Genomic DNA, 19,790 nt, shown 5'->3' with positions numbered 1-19,790 from the left:
AAACTTTATTTGCTTTACATACAACAATAGTGTGTTATATATTATAGACTTATAGAAAGAGACCTTCTAATAACATTAAAATGTATTACTGGCACGTGAAACCTTAAATTAGAGCGAATAAATGAAGACTCAGCACAGCACTCCTGAAAGGTTGCTGACCCCTGCTCTAGTATTTTGCAGGCCTGGTGTCCTCTACCTCTAATATTTTGCAGGCGGACCGCTCTGGCATTTTGCAGGCTTGCTAGTGCACGCTCTGGTCCTTTGCAAGCTCTTTTTATATTTAAACCCACCACAGGGCTTTGTGTGGCCAGCAGCATCAATCTCCTTGCTCTGCATGGCCTCCAACCCACCCTTTCAGTTTCCTTTCCTTGCACGGGCGTTAAGTTTCCTCCCCTGCAAAAAGAAACCAACCCCCCCCCCAAAAAACTACAACTCCCATGATGCAAAGGGTTCCCACCCTTCCGGCCAGTTGTAGTCCACTCATGGGTTCCTCGCCTTTGGGAGTAGCGCGTTCGCTCCCGCCTGTGAACTACAACTCCCATGAAGCCCTGGGGCGCAGAGAGCCTCCCTCCCCAGCCCCTCTCCCAACAGCTGATCGAGAAGCGCAATGGCTGCAGCCGCTGGTGATGGTGGGGGAGAGGGAGTGCATGAGGAGAGAGGAGCGCCAGGAGATGACAGGTAACAGGGCGCACTGGGGAGCCAGGGGCTGCCCCTGGGGGCTCTGTGGGGTGCAGGAGGTGGGTGTTTCTATGGCTTGTTTGTTTTGGGGTCGGTGGCCAGGGCAAGGGTGGTAGGACTGGAGTCCACAGGCAAGGCAGGACAAGCTCCCCTGAGCTCTCCAAGGGGATGGCTTCAAGATGCATCCACTTTGCCCCTGCAGTTTGCTGTGGTGGGGACTTTCTGAGGAGCCCTGGAGCGCGGTGGATCTGTCTCTTCTGCCTGAGCAGTAACCATCTCCCCGGCACGCCCAAGGGGCAGAATTTGCTCTAGGGTGCTTGTCCAAACTTTCCCTTGCTTCTCTGTCTTGCAAGGTGCTGTGCACCTGATAGGCCCCCTCCTCCCCAGAGCTGGCTGCATTCCAGGGGGGCAGTATGGTTAGCATTTGGAAAGCGCACTGGGATACTTCAGGGTGAAAAGTGTTCATGTTTCCACTGCCCTGTACTGGCCTGACTCAGACCTGCTCAGCTGCCTGGGTGTCATAGGCCCTGTGTTGCTAGCAGAGATTCTTCTTAGACTCGGGTATCTGGGGCTAGTACAGGAGATCTAGTTCAAACCCAGCTCTCTGCATGAAGCTCCAATGACCGTGATGAGCCCAGTGATAACGGTGGAGTCCTCAGCGGGCTTCATGCTTTGTACAGTGGTCACCCTTCAGAACTGTACAGTTTTACATTGTAATGATAATATGCTATGCCCTGCACTTATTAGGGAATAGTGTGGGACCCTTAATTACTTGCAAATCTCAACTGTAAATATTTAGGGGTGACCAGTGTAAGCATCACAGACTGCTCTTGCAAGGGTTATAAAATCTGCAGTTTGTTCTTCTGGGGTGAAATTCTGGCCCCCCTGAAGTCAATGGCAAAATGCCCATTGACTTGAGGTCAGGATTTCACCTGATGTTTATAAACACAACTGGAACCTTTCTGCACTTGTGAAATCTTTATCTGTTGCTATCTTTAAAACTGTGAAAACGATCTCTGGGTTGAACTCTTTCGGTGAGGAAAGATTCTAAGTGGGCGTTAGTTTCACACACCTCAACCTTAGCAAAGGGTTCTAGTCTGCATACACAAAACCAAGGAATTAGTCACTTTCTTTCTTGTTGCTTTGTAAAATGGTCAACAGATCAAACTGCAGTGAGGATTAGCTTTCTGGAAAATATTAAAGTTTAGCTGTTTGCAAATCTGTGCGCACACCCCTTCCAAATATCATGCACTGCAAAAAGTGTCTTAAAATTTGCCATCTTGGAAAAGACATATGTATATTTTTTTCCCTACTCACGTAACGGAAAAATAGGTGGATGGATATTCCTCACATTTTCTTTAAAAAAAAAAAAAATTCTTTGGGCTGAGACCATGCATGGAATATACCAGCTCTAGAGGTGAAATGTTCAGAACTGAGTGTCTACAAAGGGTATTTATAATAAATACTGCAAAGTAACGCTTACTACAGTGCAGTGCACTTGTGACAGCACCGTCTAGTGGTTGGAGCAAACCCCTGGGAGTCCAGAGTTCCCATGTGTTCTGCTCCAAATTAGTCAGACACCCGATGTGTGACTGTGAGCAAGTCACTAAGGCCAAACCTTTCAAACTTGGGTGCTTAGGTTTTTCAGAGACGCTGAACGCACTGATTTCCAGTTGAGTCAGTGACAAACAGACCACTTACTTGGGGGGGAAAGAGTGACTCAGGCACCTGCGTTTGAAAATGTTGCCCTTAACCTTTCGGTGCCTCAGTTTCATCAACTGTAAAATGGGGCCTATGAACACAATGAGTTTACCAGAGGAAGGAAGTGCATTACTGAGTAATCGCTAGAGAAGCTGATGAGTAGCTGTGTTGTAGAACAGTGGCTGTTTTAACCAAGTAGTAGGGTATCCGCTACACTGACCTCATGGTTTCCTGTGTCCAAGCTGTCAGAAATGTAAAAATGAACACATCATAAACAGCGGTGAGAACAGTGCATTATTGGTAAACGTCATTTAGCTTTGATAATCAAAGTTATTAACAGAGGATTAAAAAAGTGTGTGTGTGTAATTCCACAGGGCCTGATTCTCCTCTGTTATATCGGTGTAGAGGAATAATAATTCCATCACACTCGAGGGAGTCACTCCAATGTAAACGTACTCTATGTTTGTGGGGGGTCAGGCCCATGATTTTTAAGTGGATGGGGCCCCTTTAAATGATTTGCCTTATGTCAACACTCCTTTCTGTCCAGGCTTGAGCTCCCTTCTAGGCTAACTGTAGTGACTCCGCATTTTTCCCCCCCTGTGGGCATGAATTTTGCATTCAAGTTGCTTAATCATTGTGGAATGGTGTTGCCATAGAAGGAAGTGGTGGTAGTGTTAATCTCTGTTGCAGTATTTAAATATTTGGACATTTACCACTAGGGGGTGCTACTGCCATCCCCTTAAACTTGTCCGTCGCTGCAGATTAAGGTGCTGCTGCTGGTTAGATCCTAGAGTGGAAACTTTTTAACTCTTTGGACTCTAGAGCATTTTCATCCTGTGCAACTGGTGATCTGGACTGGCTGTACCAGTGGCTCTGCCAGTGTCAGGAGTTGGGTCCTGCCTCTCACCAGGAGAAAGGGACCGTATCCCTGTCTCCCTTTCCCCATTCTTGGTGCAGGTTAGCACTGCATTGTGCACCAAGCCACAGTTCCGCGTCTCGCTCTGGTGGTCGTGGTGGGGGGGAGGGTGCAGAACGCTACTTCCAAACTGCTCCCGGGCTGAAGCTGCTGAGCTGGCGGGGGCCGGGGAGGTCTGGGGGAAGGGCCACTGCTCCCTTTCTGTTGTTAGGGAGGCTCAGCGAGGGAAGAGGCGCATCTACCCCCCCTGTCCATCCTGCACACACAGCTGCCAGGGCCCAGCTTTTTGCTAGGCGAGGCCGAGTGCTTCAGTTCTTGGCCCCCCTCATGAAAACAAGATCTGACCAGCACATCAACATGCCCTGTGCCAGTCCTGTGTTCCCCTGGAGGAGCCGGTTTCCCTGGCCTATTGAACGTGCTGGAGTCGGGTGGGAATAACTTTCAGAACCGAGCTGAGAATGCCCCAGAAATACCCCAGCTCAAATCAAGCTCAGCGCAGCCAGCATTAAATGATAAATGGGGGGGAAACAGCCTCTGTCCCTGAGCTGTGCACACAGCACCAAGACTAAAGCTGGTATAAGCCCTGCTTTCTATTAGCCTCATGCATCCTTATTAGGAGTTTGCACCAGTGTAACTCCAACAACGTGGTTACACTGGTGCACGTTTCTCTAACGTAGGTAAGGCCTTAGTCTGATGGGCACCGAGCACCTGCATGCGAGGAGTTCGGGGGACTTACATGCTTCCTTTAGACGCTTTGATTGTTTGCTGATGTCTCTCCTCTGCACCCACCCAGGAGCAGAGGCCCCTGTGTGCAGAGACAAAGATGGGTGTCCCCCTTCATGCTTTGGCCCTGGGAGCTCCAGCGGCCAGACTGTTACACTGCAGCTGATGGGGCTGTCACAGAGAGAGCTGGGTGTGACAAGTGGGATCAAAGGGGGCTCCTTCCCTAGTGTTAACGCAGCCCAGGAGTCTGAGCGGGCGGCAGTCCGGCTGGCGGTTAGTCTCCGAGCCCTTCTCCCGCTGTCATTTCACCGGCTCTTTCTCAAGTGGCCTTTACTAGTTAACACTGCATGAAAGGAAGGCCTCGAGCAGCACTTACCTACAGCAGGAGGGCCTCCCAGGCAGCGAGCCAGGGTCGTGGTCAGATAGCCTCTAGCTCAGGGGCAAGGCGACAAAGAGACTGACGTGAGGGCCAGCCGATCGGCTGGTGTAAATCAGCCTCCTCCACCAAGGTCAGTGGAGCTGTGTCGATTTGCACCAGCTGAGGATCTGGCCCTGACAAGTGCATAAGGACCCAAGTGGCTCAGAGTCATGGACAGTTGTTACAGTCTGGTGGGGGGCTGTCCTTCAAATCCCGACTCTCTCCCCCCCCCGCCCCCTTTTGGGGTGTGAAAGCCACCATGCTGTCATGGAGGATCAGTGTTCATACAGGACTTGGTGTGTTCTGCCCAGCCAGCAGTATGAGCCAATGCTACATTCATAGCAGGGCCCATTATAACAGGTTCACGCACACAGGCCCTGATCCTGGAGTCGGATCTACGTGGGTGGACCCCTGCTGGGGTCGTGCATGGACACGAAGGCCCGCGTGGATCCAGTTGTAAGATTGGGGTCACAGTGACCAAAACAGGAAGAGCCCTGGTTAATTTCAGCTTTGTCCTAAAAACTAAAGGAAAAATAAATGATCAGCATTTTCCCAAAATCTGCACGAACGTGCTGGAATTAAGGCAAATTGGGAAGACGTGACACTAGTGTTTATATTTAGTGCATGTCCTATTATGACACTATCTGGGCCATTTTAATAATCCGTGTACAACGCCAGAGACAGGCCATCCCCCAGTTTTATGAACACCCTTCATCTGCATTTCACCCACACCCACCCAAAGGCCGTCGGGGGTCTCGGTCGTAGAACTAATAGAATATAGAAATGATGATCAGAATCTTACACTCTGTGCTCCCATCGGCCTAACCAGCTCAAAAGGGAAGTTGACAAGCATCTGAAAGGTACGTGTGCTAGAGAGGCCGAGGGATTGTTTAAAGAGGGTCAAGGAGCAATGGGGCGAAATTAACAAGAGGACCTGTTTCAAGAACTCTTTTAAATCTACCTTCTTTGATTTTCACAACTAACCCGTTGCCAAAGCTGGATGAATCAACTGGAGGAAACGTAGGTGCTTCTGACGCAGGTTGCCAGCTCTGATTATTTTATTGTATTGCTATATTTAGGGGAGGGAGGGATTCAAAGTCCCGGGGCTTGGACCTCATTCTCACTTGATTGCATGAGAATCTCAGCTTGCGTTTCTTTTTACAAGTAAGTTTCTAGCCCTCCTGGGCCACATCTACACTAGAAGCACTTTATCAGTACAGGGCTATCAGTATGCGATGCAAGCAAAGCTCTCCTAGTGTGAATGCAGCTATATTGCGTGGGGTGGACAGTGCTGTTGATCATTCCTTTCAGACTCTTCTTGAATGTCAGCAAGCTCTTTGGAAGGTAATCGGTTACCCGAAAGTGCAGGCCTTAGAACTGCCTTCAGACTAGATTTGATTTGATGCACTCCTGTTGTGTACTGCCACTGAGCCTTTGTTCAGAGTCCGAGACGATTTGCAAAGATAGAAAATATTGGTATTGGCATACATTTCAAACAACCACAACATCGAATGAAGAAAGGCGATTTTGTCCGACTCTTACTAGCTTAGGAGCTAGATTAGACTGTGGAGCAGACTCTGTCCGGAGAATAGGTGACAGCCCCGTCATTTGGACATTGAAACAAAGACCGGAAAAAAGCTCTCTGTTCACTGTAAAGAACAATGAAGCATTGGTGGGGAGGGCTCCAACTTCTTATGTCTTTTTCTTTAATGGGAAAGAATAGAAATCGCTGGGGAAAGATTTTATTTTTAAACTTCTGAAAGGGCTTTACAGACACGAGGGAGTTTAAAATAAAATTACAGCACGGAAAAAAGTTCTCCGCGTGTTCCTTTGAAGTTCACCCACTCTGCCCTGTGATCGGCATCATTATTTGGGGGGACGGCTCAGTATAATGGCTCGAGTTAGGGATGCATTGTCAGCTTTCCCTTTGAATTCCCTTCCCTGTGGCCGTGTGTCGCAGTTTTACTGTTATTTCAAGCAGGGGTTTGGGGCAGTTTCTTTTTGTCTGTTTCTTTACACGTCCTCATTGGTCCAAGTGTTAGTGATTTGATAACGTGTTTCGGGGTAACATTCTCTTCTGTTAATCTAGGTGTCGTGCATTGGTGCTAACGTTATGTGTGCCCCATACTAGACTAGGATCCCAGTGCCCTGAAATCCCATTCACGTGCGCAGTCCTGTTTATTTCAGAGTGGGGCCTTTGTCTCCAGAGGCCAGTGCAACAGGCTGTTGAGTGTTTAAATATCAGAGACGGTTGGAGTTGGGCTTTCAGACCCCGCAGCTTGTGTTGACCAGTTGGGGTTGTGGCTCCTGAAACTCAGACCCCTGAAGTGTCGTACCTGCCTCAGCAAAGGAAACCCACCCAGAGACATGCATTACGGCCTTTAAAGGTCACTCACAAAAGTTGTCTGTATTGCACTGGTGCCTGAAGGGCCCCAAACAGGATCGAGACCCCACTGTGCTGAACAGGGCTGCTGTGTTCTTAAAGCCCGTGTGCCTGGCACACTTGCAGCAAATGCTCAGTACCTGCCCCCTCAGGTGTACGGAATAGCCCCTCTGCTCCCGGGCCTTCTTTTGGCCTGCCCTTCTGCCTCTCCAAACACACCTCTCGGCCCCCTTTTTCCCCACAGCCCAGTGGCTCCATTTTTCAAAGCCCTCAGGTCGTCAGAAGTCAAACACTGAATTCCTAGGGAGGGCTGGCTGGAGGCAGCTGACACGGGTGCAAAACAAAGGAAAAACTTCATTGGAAATTCTGTCCTGGGGAGTTGGGCCCCTCAGTCCAGGGGAGCAAAGCAGGACCCCAGTTCTGATCAGTGTGGGTTGTGGGGCGGCAGGGGAAGCTTATTTTATATTTGTAATCTGGATCGTAATCACTGCCCACATAAGGGGTGAAAGTCCCCAATTATTATGGGGTTTTTACCCCAAACTTGTTGTCTTTTCTCTTTGTTCAAGTAACGTCCCTTTTGCTTCGGTGACACGTCAGCCTTACGCACACCCGTGACCTCGGAGCTTGGCCCGGTTGTGTGGAGCACAACCTGGCAGGCTCTCATGTGCCCGGGGAAGGTGTATACAGCTGGGTTTTAATCAGCTCGTGTGCTGCACCAGGCACCTGCTGCTAAGTGGCTAAACGCTTCTATATCATAGACTCATAGAATATCAGGGTTGGAAGGGACCTCAGGAGGTCATCTAGTTCCACCCCCTGCTCAAAGCAGGGCCAATCCCCAACTAAATCATCCCAGCCAGGGCTTTGTCAAGCCGGGCCTTAAAAACCTCTAAGGAAGGAGATTCCACCACCTCCCTAGGTAACCCATTCCAGTGCTTCACCACCCTCCTGGTGAAATAGTTTTTCCTAATATCCAACCTAGACCTCCCCCACTGCAACTTGAGACCATTGCTCCTTGTTCTGTCATCTGGTACCACTGAGAACAGTCTAGATCCATCCTCTTTGGAACCCCCCTTCAGGTAGTTGAAAGCAGCTATCAAATCCCCCCTCATTCTTCTCTTCTACAGACTAAACAATCCCAGTTCCCTCAGCCTCTCCTCATAAGTCATGTGCTCCAGCCCCCTAATCATTTTTGTTGCCCTCCGTTGGATTCTTTCCAATTTTTCCACATCCTTCTTGTAGTGTGGGGCCCAAAACTGGACACAGTACTCCAGATGAGGCCTCACCAGTGCCGAATAGAGGGGAATGATCACGTCCCTCGATCTGCTGGCAATGCTCCTACTTATACAGCCCAAAATGCCGTTAGCCTTCTTGGCAACAAGGGCACACTGTTGACTCATATCCAGCTTCTCATCCACCATAACCCCTAGGTCCTTTTCTGCAGAACTGCTGCCTATCCGCTCAGTCCCTAATCTGTAGCAGTGCATGGGATTCTTCCTTCCTAAGTGCAGGACTCTTCACTTGTCCTTGTTGAACCTCATCAGATTTCTTTTGGCCCAATCCTCTAATTTGTCTAGGTCCCTCTGTATCCTATCCCTACCCTCCAGCGTATCTACCACTCCTCTTAGTTTAGTGGCATCTGCAAACTTGCTGAGGGTTCAATCCACACCATCCTCCAGATCATTAATGAAGATTTTGAACAAAACCGGCCCCAGGACCGACCCTTGGGGCACTCCGCTTGATACCGGCTGCCAACTAGACATGGAGCCATTGATCAGTACCCGTTGAGCCCGACGATCTAGCCAGCATTCTATCCACCTTATAGTCCATCCAGCCCATACTTCTTTAACTTGCCGGCAAGAATACTGTGGGAGACCGTATCAAAAGCTTTGCTAAAGTCAAGGAATAACACATCCACTGCTTTCCCCTCATCCACAGACCCAGTTATCTCATCATAGAAGGCAATTAGGTTAGTCAGGCATGACTTGCCCTTGGTGAATCCATGCTGACTGTTCCTGATCACTTTCCTCTCCTCGAAGTGCTTCAAAATTGATTTCTTGAGGACCTGTTCCATAATTTTTCCAGGGACTGAGGTGAGGCTGACTGGCCTGTAGTTCCCCGGATCCTCCTCCTTCCCTTTTTTAAAGATGGGCACTACATTAGCCTTTTTCCAGTCATCCGGGACCTCCCCCGATCGCCTTGAGTTTTCAGAGATAATGGCCAACGGCTCTGCAATCACATCCGCCAACTCCTTTAGCACCCCCGGATGCAGCGCATCCGGCCCCATGGACTTGTGCTCGTCCAGTTTTTCTAAATAGTTCTGAACCACTTCTTTCTCCACAGAGGGCTGGTCACCTCCTCCCCACACTGTGCTGCCCAGTGCAGCAGTCTGGGAGCTGACCTGATGCTCCTAGTCCCCCATCCCTTACCAGCTCTGCTGTACCAGCCCATCTGTGGTCCTTTGCCTAGAATCCTGCCCCCTTCACGCTTCCCCTCACTCCCTGCGTTCAGTCTGCTAAGTCCCCTCTTCCTGTACTCTGCCGCTCGTCCATGCCTAGCTGCCCCTTGGCACCTGCTGGCAGTCAGGTATTTCCCCAGGCCCAGCCACACGGCGCGATGCCAAGCTCCCTGCCTTTCTCCATGTACAGCTGCTTCCCGTGTTGTTCTCTCTGCTGGGAGGACGTGTTCAGCTGGGAGAGGAGCAGCGGGTGGAAAATTGCTGCCGAAGTGGCAGGGCTGGCGGAAAGCACCTGGCAGCAGGATGGCTGAGAGTGCAGAATGCAGCGGCCTCGTGCACGGGGTGAGGGGGTGTCTTGTTTGCGTGGTTACCCAGGGCTGGGGGTGTTGAGTTTCACAGACTTGTTTATGCTGGGGCTGGAAGCAGCTCAGGGGATATCAGGAGAGCTCCGCAGCTGCAGATCCACCTCCAGCAACCGGCTCGGCCCCGAGCTGGGTGCGCTTCAGAACTTCCCTGCTCAGAGTGAATTTGAATTTGTAGCTAAAAGCCAGGAGGCTGGGGGCTCCTGGCTCCCTCCCCTGCAGAGCTGGGGTCTGCCCCAGGAATGCCAGGGCAATATTAATACCCCGGCTCAGATGAGCTGCTTAGGACAGAGGGAGTCTCCTCTGTCCCCACGGGCTCTTGTTTGGGTATTAGGCTAATATCTGATACATTCCCTAGGGGGGAGGCTGTGGGCTGGGCCTGCTAATCTGCTTGCTCTGATCCGTTCCGAAGGACTCTGGCTCCCCCCCAGCCGCAGCTGCAGCTCTCTTTGTCCGGACACGGCTACAATGGCTTGGATGGGGGAGTCGGTGAGACTGGCCCGTCCCTTACCCCAGCAGTGGGTCATCCTCACTGCTCCCCCCAGTGAGCCCGGGCTCTGAATGTCAGCAGCAGGTGAGCGAGGCCTGTCGGGGTGAGGGGGGGGGGGGGAGGGGGGGGGGTGCTGCCGCCTTTTTTAAACAAAGTCCGTGCTATTAATATCAGGTAATGAACATAATCTCTAGGATAAGCGATCCTCTTCCTAGGCGCGCTGGCCGCTCCAGGACTCTGCCGCTGGCTCTTGCTCGCCTCCCTCTGTCTTCCTTGCCCAGCCCTTCACTAACACCCCAGCCCCCTAGGATTGGAAAGCAAACCACGCCGGGGGTCTGAAACCCTTCCTCCAACCCCACAGGCTCTCTGGGAGTAAGGAATAGCCCCACACAGGACTACGTTGGTGTGGTTTCTCCAGAGTGCTTCATTCACATGGCAGCCCTGTTACAATGCTAGTGCCGTGCAGGTGGCCATGTGACAGGCCAGCCAAAAAATACACACACACACACTCTCTCTAACCTCCTGAAACTCGTCCCCCTCCCTTACCCCCCACTAGAGCCTGATTCTGCTGCAGCTGGGTGGAATGAGCAGCCCCCCGATATATGCGGGTGTCGGGATATCTGGCTGCTGGGCCCTCGGGGCTGAAGGCAGGTGAGTGTCGTGGTTTGTTTGTTGTTGTTTTTTAAATCCCTGTTTGCCTGTCAATGAATTCTTAGCGCCTCCGGACACGAAAGCACCGTGGCTGTTTGTCGGAGGGCTGGGAAATTGGAGACAGCAGCTGGGAGAGAGAGCAGCTTCGCCCAGGACACAGGATGAAACCTGTGCAAAACAGCTCCTCTTGCTGCAGGGTTTAGGGGTGGTGGTGGTTGGAGGGGGGGGGGGGGGGGAATAGCCGGGAAGAGAGTCAGGCTCAATGGTTAGGGTTAGCATATTGCAAACAGGGGTGGGATCCCCTTTAACTCACTGGCCTTAGATCCTTTCCCTTTCCTGGCTGTTAGGGGGAAGGAGGAACGGTGATTTTTTTTTTCAGAGTTGGGAGTGGTTGGGAAGTGTGTGAACTCTTTTTCCTACTGCAAATGAAATCTGCTGCCTTTTTAGATGGCCCGACTCTCGTGGGGGGGCGGGGGGTGTCTTCTCTTTGGCCCCTCAACCCGTCTGATCCTGTCCATGATGCCAGCTGGTCCTAAAGCTAATAGATGGCAGTTTGGCACACAGAATGCATTGGGATGGAAGGAACTAAACTTTAAAAGGGGGGCAGCCCCAGGACTACCTGAGACTGATCTAAAATTGGAAGCATCCGTCTCCTCTCCCCCCTGTATGACAGGTAAATTGAGTGACAAAGAAAAGCTACCTTAGTTTGTGCCAATATTAATCTGCACAACTAATTCCCGTCTTGCAGCAGAGAGCCTGGGGCTAACAAATCAGTCACCAACAGGAGTGCAGTTGATTTACTCTCCAGGATTAACGGACAGCTTTGTGGGACGCTGGTGAACGAATTCACGGTGGTGTTTCACACTGGGAAAGGAACTGGAATTATCCCGGGGGTTTGCCCCCTCCCTTGGTCACGGCAAGTGGGATTAGGTGGGCAGGAGTTAACCTGGAGTCCTGTTTGGAGGAAGGATTGTGGTTGAGAATCAGGAGGACTCTGCAGGGACAGGAGAGAATTTTGTGGGGTTGGGAGTGTTGTGATGAGCGTCCAGGGCTGTGTAGCCAGAGCGTGTCTCTATCCTTCATCTGGTCAGGTTTAATGTTAAAAGCTGAAATAATACTTCCCTGGCTTCTCCACAATCCCCGTATCTCGGAGTGGGAGGGGATGGGGCAAAGGGCAGCAAGGAAGGAGAGGAAACTTCTCTATCTGCCCAGCAGCGAATAATAATTTCACACTATTAACACCTAGCTCTTCTCATCGCAGATCTCAACGCGTTTGATGGGGGGGGGGTCAGTATCATTCTCCCCATTTTACAGATGGGGACCATGAGGCACGGAGAGAGGAAGTGATTTGTCCAAGGTCTCCCAGCAGGAATAGAACACAGGTCTCCTGAGGCCTAGTCCAGTGCACGAGCCACTAGGCTACACTACGCCGTACCCAAATACACTTGGGAGGCTGAAATGACACTTTGTTTTTAACTGGAAATTCAGTCTCCCTGTCCCACCCAATACAACATACCATGGTGGGCTGTGTCGTTCCCCCGTGTACCTTAGGGAGCAGCCGAGGAAGAGGGGGGCTTGCTTGTCCCTGGTGCGTCTCCACTCCCCTCCTTTGAGAATAGCAACGAGAAGGCCCAAGTTGGGGAGCCACTGAAGGGGGGTATCCCTGATGTATCAGAGCCTTTCTCTGAGGTCTAAGCTGAAGACCAACAGGGGAGACAGTAAAAGGATCATTCCTGGTCTCTTCCATTCTCCTGACCATTATGCTTCAGATATAGGCTGAAGTTCTGGCTTTGTTGAAGCAAAAGTCCCATTGACATGGGTGGAGGCAGGATTCCACCCCCAGCTGCTTTTGAAATGTTATGCCAAAGCCTGAGTCCTGCTGGTTTTCAGCAAGACTTCGGCTCCGAGGTCACTTAGTTACTTTTCGGAACGTTACCCATAGAACCGTGGGCACGTCACCGTGGGGAGAAATCTACGACCAAGACTGATCCCCTTTGTGTTGAGGAGGCGGCATTAACGCTGGGGTTTCATAGTCATTGGTGAGCCGATGGGCTTCACTTTGTGCCTGTTTCAGGATCTACAAGTTGGTGATGAGTTCTGGGGAGGATTACCTTGTATTAGTTGCGTAGCAGGACCCTGTTGGGCCAGGTGCGGTACCCAGACAACGGTAGATGCCTTTAGAACTGAACGATGCGATAGTGCCCCGTAGGCTTTGAAATGCTTTCTGATGACCTGCCACGCCCCACGAAGCACCTGGAGCAATGCTAGAGTGCTCCCCTGAAACTCCCGGTGCGGGCAGTCCTTTAATACGGCCTCCTCGTTGTAATTCCAGCTTCCAGCAACGTAAGCCAAGCAACGTAGATGTCACAAGTGATCGTTCTGAATCAAATGATTTACAATCCCTCCAGAAACTTCAAGGCCCAATTTCTTCTTCCTAGTACAAAATACAAATGTTCTTTTTGCAAATACTGATCCATATGGCCTGGGGCCGTTAACCCGGAGCTGACTGTAGCCCCCGTGCCTAAGGGGCAGGATTGTGTGTGCTAAATGCCCATGCTTGTTGCTGTTACAGCCAACCGAGATCAGGGCACTACTTAGATTATTTGCTCTTTGAGGCAGGGAACCATCGTTTGTTCTGTGTTTGTACAGCGCCTAGCACGCTGGGCTCCCGTTCTATGACTAGTGTTCCTAGGCGCTACTGCAAGACAAAGAATTCTAATTCTGTGTGAATGCCATACACACATGGTGAGACTGTCCCTTCGGCAAACCCCTTACAATCTAAGTAGGCGAGATTGCATTATAAGTAAGGCTACCTTTTAGTCACAGGTATTTTTAGTAAAAGTCATGGACAGGTCACGGGCAATAAACAGTGACCTGTCCATGACTTTTACTATATATCCCTAACTAAAATTTGGGCCAGGGGGCTGCGGGTGCTCTGCAGGGAGGGAATTGGGGGGGGGGGGAGCCCAGGACTCCCGCTGGCGGGGGAGGGGGGAGGATTGGTGGGGCTCGCAGGCTCCTTACCCGGCTCCGTGTCCCTGCTCCTAGGGGGAGGGGCGGCCGGGGGGCTGCGCACACTGCTCCCGCCACAAGCACCAGCTCCGCAGGCGCAGCTCCCATTGGCTGGGAACCGCAGCCAATGGGAGCTGCGAGGGCGGCGCCTGCGGGCACGGGCAGCACACGGAGCCCCCCCGGCCCCTATGCCTAAGAGCTGCAGGGACATGTCGGTGGGAGCCAGGGACTGCCCCCCCCCTGGTAAGCGCCCCCCCACACCCCAAACCCCAGCCCTGAAGCCCCTCCTACACCCAAACTGCTGCTGCTGGCCCAGGCCGCTGCAGAAGTCACAGAGGTCACGGAAAATCACGGAATCTGTGACGGACACGCAGCCTTAATTATAAGCAGTTGGTCCTTGATGTTGTGAACTAAAAAGGAAATTGGAGCCAACAAAGAAACCTGTCTAGGAACTATATATGGGAATTGCCATTACATGGGACGAACAGGAGAATTCTGGTGCACTATCAGAAAATCTAGCAATAAAATACAGCAGTAAAAAAAAATTGAAGTGCAACATTCGTTTCTGTTTCATGATCTTTGTTGGACTCCGAAACAGCTGAAACAAATAAACATATGTTCACTTAATACATGGATTATGGGATTGTGTTAAACTACAAGACTACTTGGAGGCAAAAATATATAGCAAATAACAAATGAACTCTTGGAATAGGATGAAAATTCTCTGCTGGATCCAAGAAGGGTTCTCCCAAGGGACCCTTCCAGATGAGGGTTCTGCTTCTCATGAATGGAAATTTCTAAGTCATCTTTTTCCCTCGCACATTTTTAGGCATCCCATGGCAACGGAAATTAGAAAAGGTCCCAATGGACCTCACTGGTGGAACACCACAGCTGGATAACCAGTGGGATTGCTGTGTGCACACAGTACTTCACAAGCTCAAGTGCTGTACCAATGTTAATCAGCACAACACCCTGGAAGGTGGGTCTGTGGTGGAGTGTGTGTTCTAGATGGGGAAACGGAGGCACAAAAAAACTGAGGTTTAGACTTTCAAAGTGTAGCCTCTTATTCTGGGCGTGGCTTGAACCCCCTGGGGTCAGATTTTCAGAGGAGCCGAGTACGTGCAACGCCAGTTGAAGTTGGCGAGAGCTGCGGGAACCCGGCACCTTTGGGAAATCAGCCCGCTGGTGTCTCGTGTTGGACATCCAAAATTCGAGGCTACCTCTGAAAGTCGGGGCCCCCTGGAGCTGACTGAGCCAAAGGCAGAGGCAAAGCAGAACTTCAGAGATCCTGGCTCCTGGTCCTAGTTTATCTGTGTAGTAGGGTGGCACCTCGAGATTCGAGTCGGGGACAGGGGGTCCACTGTGCTGGGCTCCTAATGGTTTGAAAGTGTAGGAGCAGTTGTGGCGTTAGGAATCTGCGCCAATTGCAGGGGCCCCAAGGCAGCAAAAGGCCCCCTGAAAACCAGATCCGACCCGCCGGGTGTCAGCTGCTCTGTCCTCAGTGCCGGCCAGGGCTCAAAATGGTGCCCTCCGTACGGCGTGATCTCGCCCATGCTGTGCGTGCGAGGTCACGGGTAGGGCCCCAGACCTGAGCTATGCAGGAGACCCCCACGGGACAAACACCGCCACTGAGGATGAGACAATCCCTGCCCTGCCAAGCTTACTGAACCCCCTCCTGCCCAGAGAGCCCAGCTGAAGTTGCCCACTCGTCGCACAATGGTATCGCTAATCATTCTAGGAAAACGAGGGTGAGAAGGGCTCTGGTAGACAGGATCCCTGTGTTCTCCATCGGTAAAACTCGCTCAGACGCTTCAGCGTGCTATCAGTCCCCACCCAGAGAGCTGCGTTTGGAATGTAGATGAAACGAACATTTTTTCCTCCCCGGTAAATAACAATTGCGTCTTCGTCATCTTTGTTTTTATCGAGCTGGAATGTCTTTGTCTACGCAGCAGCAGCCTTCTCGGGTATCAGCACCGCTCGGGGAATAGTGGGCGTTGTTTAATTACTGCCGCAGGGCTCCCCAAAGGAGAGCAGAACAAAGTACCCAGGCTGGCTGTCCGTGCTTTTCCCACCTTCTCTGTGCGGGAAGGAGCCCTTTGAGTCGATACAATCCAGTGGACTTTCCCTGTCGGCCTCACCTGTTTGTGATCGTGCTTTTTAATTCTCTGTTATGGACGTTTCTGTGTGGGCAGATCCCTGCACCTGGATGAAACTCCATTGAAGTAAAGGAGAGGCAGGGGCTGCCCACATCATTCTCTGGTAAGATGTGATCTAAATAGAGGAAACAGAAAAGGAAGGACAGCTGTTATCTGAGGCCCAGAAAGGCTACGTGAGTCACTCAAGGTCATGTAGGGAATCTGTGATGGAGCTGGGAACTGAACCTGGATTGCTTGATTCCTGGCCCTTTGCCTTACCCACCAACCCTTTCTCCTGCTAGCTAAGATACCAAGATTTACACCTCTTCACTGTTTATTCTGCATAGCTGCAGCAGGTGCTTTTAACATTTAAACTTTCATTTGTACTTTTGCTGAGGGTTTTCAGACCAAACTTTGGCCAGGTTTAAAATTGTTATAAGCAGGTTGGGGAAAAAAGCTTCAAAACAAAACAAAAAACATAAAAACTTACCATTGGGTAACCAAGAAATATAAACCCCCCCAAGCCAGTCCCTTGGTGTTGGACTCAAGGGATCATGCTCTTCATGTTGGATCTGCAGCAGCTACCGTGCCTTGTCCACCAGAACCTGACCGCCACAATTGGGGCTGCAGTGGTCGTGCTGTTACTGTCCGGATGAAGTAGAAGTTGGTAAAGGCGAGATGGTTCCGTTTCTGCTCCATTCAGACCCCAGGGAGAGGGGTGTGTGTGTGTGGGGGGGGGGGCAGAAATTGGTGTTTGCTAGGTGGCGAAAAAACCCTAAAGTTGGGGGAAAAGGGCCGTCAAGCCAATAGGAAAGAAACAAACTTGTCACCACCGTCACAAACAGCTCCATGTGGGCGGCAGGTGCTTGTACACTGTGGGATTGGTGAATGCCGAGTGCTCATCTCCTCTGCAGCCGGGCGAGAGTTTCACTGGGAGATGGAGGCTGGCATGTTGTTAAATGCCAGGCCAGGTAGATGATCTCTCTAATCCCTTGGCTGGTTGCCTGCTGCTGAGCCTCTCAAGCAGGGTTTGAAAGGTTACAGCCAGAGCTGGTCAGAGACCAAAAGGGTTTGGAGTGAGTCCGCAGAGGGCCGGGAGCCCGTTCAGCCTGCGTGACTCCGTTGCCCCGCTGAACTCACTTAAAGATCATCTTGTCTGCAAACACACACCTTTTCCACTGCCCCCAACCCCTGGTCCCCATCTCGCTTCTTAAAGAGAGTACAGCATAGAAATAGGATGGCGTTGAAATCATGCTGCGGGGGGAGCCCATGGAAATAAGTGGGTGGTCCCATCCCCCCCAGCACAGTGAACGGAGCAAGGCGGGATCCCCAGATTTCCTGTCCTGCGCAGAGTGATTTCCTCTGCCTGGCTTTTGTGGCCTGGCCGTTTTCTTCCAGGCTTTGGCCCCTTCAGCCAATCAACTGGGGTCAGGAAGTGGGGTGGGGGTGAGACGCTTGATGTCCAAAGCACCTCTTGGTCTCCAGTTCCTTCTGTGTCCTGCTAACAGACCTGGGCGGCCCCATGACGGGCTTGTCCTGCAGAGAACGGTGTTCCAAGACAAAAAGTAAGTGATGGCCACACCACCTCTAGCGTCCATCCTTCGGTGCCCCTCTTATCTGCTGGTTCCCCACCTGCCTAGGCCAGAAGCGACCGTTGTGACCATCTGGTCTGACCGCCTGGATAACTCTGACCATAGGACATCCCCCGGATAATTCCTCTTTGCGTCAGAGCAGATCTTTTAGAAAAACACCCAATCTTGATCTAAAAATGTTCGGTGACGCGTGCCAATTCACTCTGCGAGGGTGATGGCTCTGCGGCTGGCCTCTAGGATGGGGCCCCCCAATGGGGGGGAGCAGTGTCAGGTGTTGTGGCCTCCTTGCTCTCCCCAGGTTGCCACGTGGGAGGGGGGCCTGTAGGGGGAAGGCTGATAGGACCCCTGCCCCTTGTGTATGGTCAGAGGTCTCAGGAATAGCTTGGATCCTAGGAAGGAGACAGGGTAATAGCGCTCTCCAGGAATGAGCCAGTGGCCCTCACTTTCTCCTGTTCCCACGCCAGCTCTGGTCTTTCTCCACTGGGACCCAGGAGATGGGGGCAGGCAGTGCTAAGCCGGCTTCCCTGCCCAGGCAGCGTCTGCTGGTGCCGTCGTTATCCCCTTACGTGTGCTTAAGACGGAGGAAAGCTTCCCCCCCTGAGCCTCGGAAATGGAAAGCCCGCGGAGCAGGGAGGCCAGAGTCGGCCGATCTGATATAAATAATCTGTTCCATCCCGGGCACGTTGGCCTGGCAGCACCGGCTGCAGCTTATCTCCTGGCCGGGGGCCGCCTAGCACCACTCGGAGCCTCTGCCGCGGGGCTGCCAAGCGCCAAAGGACCTGGCCAGGGGGTTGGTTCCCCCCCCCCCCCACTGCAGCAGCTGCTGAGATGAGGAGGAGGCGCTTAGCAGCGCAGCACAGGGCACGCTCACACACCCACCTCTCGCGCTCCCCTCCCCAGCAGCCTGCGTCCCCCTCCTGCTATGAGGCCAGAAGGGCTGGAAATGCACTGGCTGCAGCCAGACAGCCACTGCAAGGCAGATGGAGGAGTTAAAAATACAACCCACCACGCACCACCCTGCTGTCGGGGAAGGAGAGGGGGTCTCCTGTCTGTGCCTGGCTATTTTTGGTCCCTTTATATGGGTGATTTTTCTTTATGCCCCCATGAACCCCTCTGCCTTCTCACTTGGGGGCGTGGCTGTGGTGTCTGCTGACCTGGGGGCTTGCCACATGTTGGTATGACGTGGATTGTAAGCTCTTTGGGGGAGGGACCGTGTTTTGTTCCATGTGTGTACAGCGCCTGGCACTGGAGGGCCCTGAGCCCTGCTTGTGGGACCTCTAGGTTCTACTGCAAGGCAGAGAATAATCATTATTAAATACAGGAACACTGACTTTCCGCAGCTGAGCACACATTCCCTGCCCTGAAGAGAGAGTCTGAATGAGCTGAGACTCAAGAGGGCAGTTCAGAGCAGGCCGGTGGGGGGGCAGTTTGGCTAACGGAGGCGGGGGGGAGAGGGAGGAGATATTGCTTGAAGAGGTGTGTGTTAAGGAGTGGGAGCGTGTGGCCTCATATAGGCCAGGCCCGGCTAAAGAGCAGAGACGTTCTTACCCTGGCACGTGGATAACACAGAATTCACTGCTTGCTGAGGGAGCTGTCTCCATCATGGCACTTCCCAATGCTATGTGCTTGTGTAGCCCCTTCGCCGGGGAGGAGCTCAGAAGCTTTCACCAGCAAGCTTCCCCCTGCGCCCCGGGTGAGGTACCAGCAGGCAAGTTTTTACACGTGGGCAAACTGAGGCACGTAATGGTTGAGCGACTGGCCTGAGGTCACGCAAGAATAGGGTGACCAGATGTCCCGATTTTATAGGGACAGTCCCGATTTTTAGGTCTTTTTCCTATATAGACTCCTATTATCCCCCACCCCCTGTCTCGATTTTTCACACTTGCTGTCTGGTCACCCTACGCAAGAAGCCTGGCGCAGCCAGGAAGAGAGCCCGGGGTCTTGAGCCCCAGGTCCCTCTATCCACTAGAGACACTTTCCCTGAACAACACCTTCCTGCTGATTGCACTAGTCAGGGCCAGAACTTGGGGCAACTTCCTGTTACCAAACAGCCTGTTTCCCAAGCCAGTCAGACCCAGGAGCGCCCTGTAGGCAGTGGGTTAATACAGTGCTTTGGGCAGGACCCTCCTCTGGCATCCACCCTGCGGGGTCTGTTCCATTCCACGGGCAGTGCCAAGAACCACTGCAGAATCCACTGCGGAGATCGCACGGTGGCTGGGAGAGGAGGGTCCTCATTAACCCAGCTGTGTTCGTTCCCCTGGGCGAGTTCAGGAG

The 19,790-nt window shown here is 52.1% G+C and overlaps 1 protein-coding gene across 2 annotated transcripts in view; it reads left to right on the top strand.

The window, feature by feature from the left end:
• Positions 1-600: 600 nt before the first annotated feature.
• Positions 601-19,790, top strand: part of UCKL1 (uridine-cytidine kinase 1 like 1) — a 42,284-nt gene continuing 23,094 nt past the window's right edge. For both annotated transcript variants that reach the window (XM_024219447.3, XM_024219448.3), the window contains exon 1: positions 601-678. In XM_024219447.3, coding sequence (XP_024075215.1) covers positions 608-678 — 71 coding nt within the window. In that variant the 5' untranslated portion in view covers positions 601-607. The remainder of the gene's footprint in view (positions 679-19,790) is intronic.

Source organism: Terrapene carolina, unplaced genomic scaffold (assembly GCF_002925995.2).
Source record: "Terrapene carolina triunguis isolate 2854851 unplaced genomic scaffold, T_m_triunguis-2.0 Scaffold130, whole genome shotgun sequence".
NCBI classification, from domain to species: domain Eukaryota; kingdom Metazoa; phylum Chordata; order Testudines; family Emydidae; genus Terrapene; species Terrapene triunguis.
Note: the sequence above shows the minus strand (reverse complement) of the source record. Positions and strands in the feature narration are given on the sequence as shown.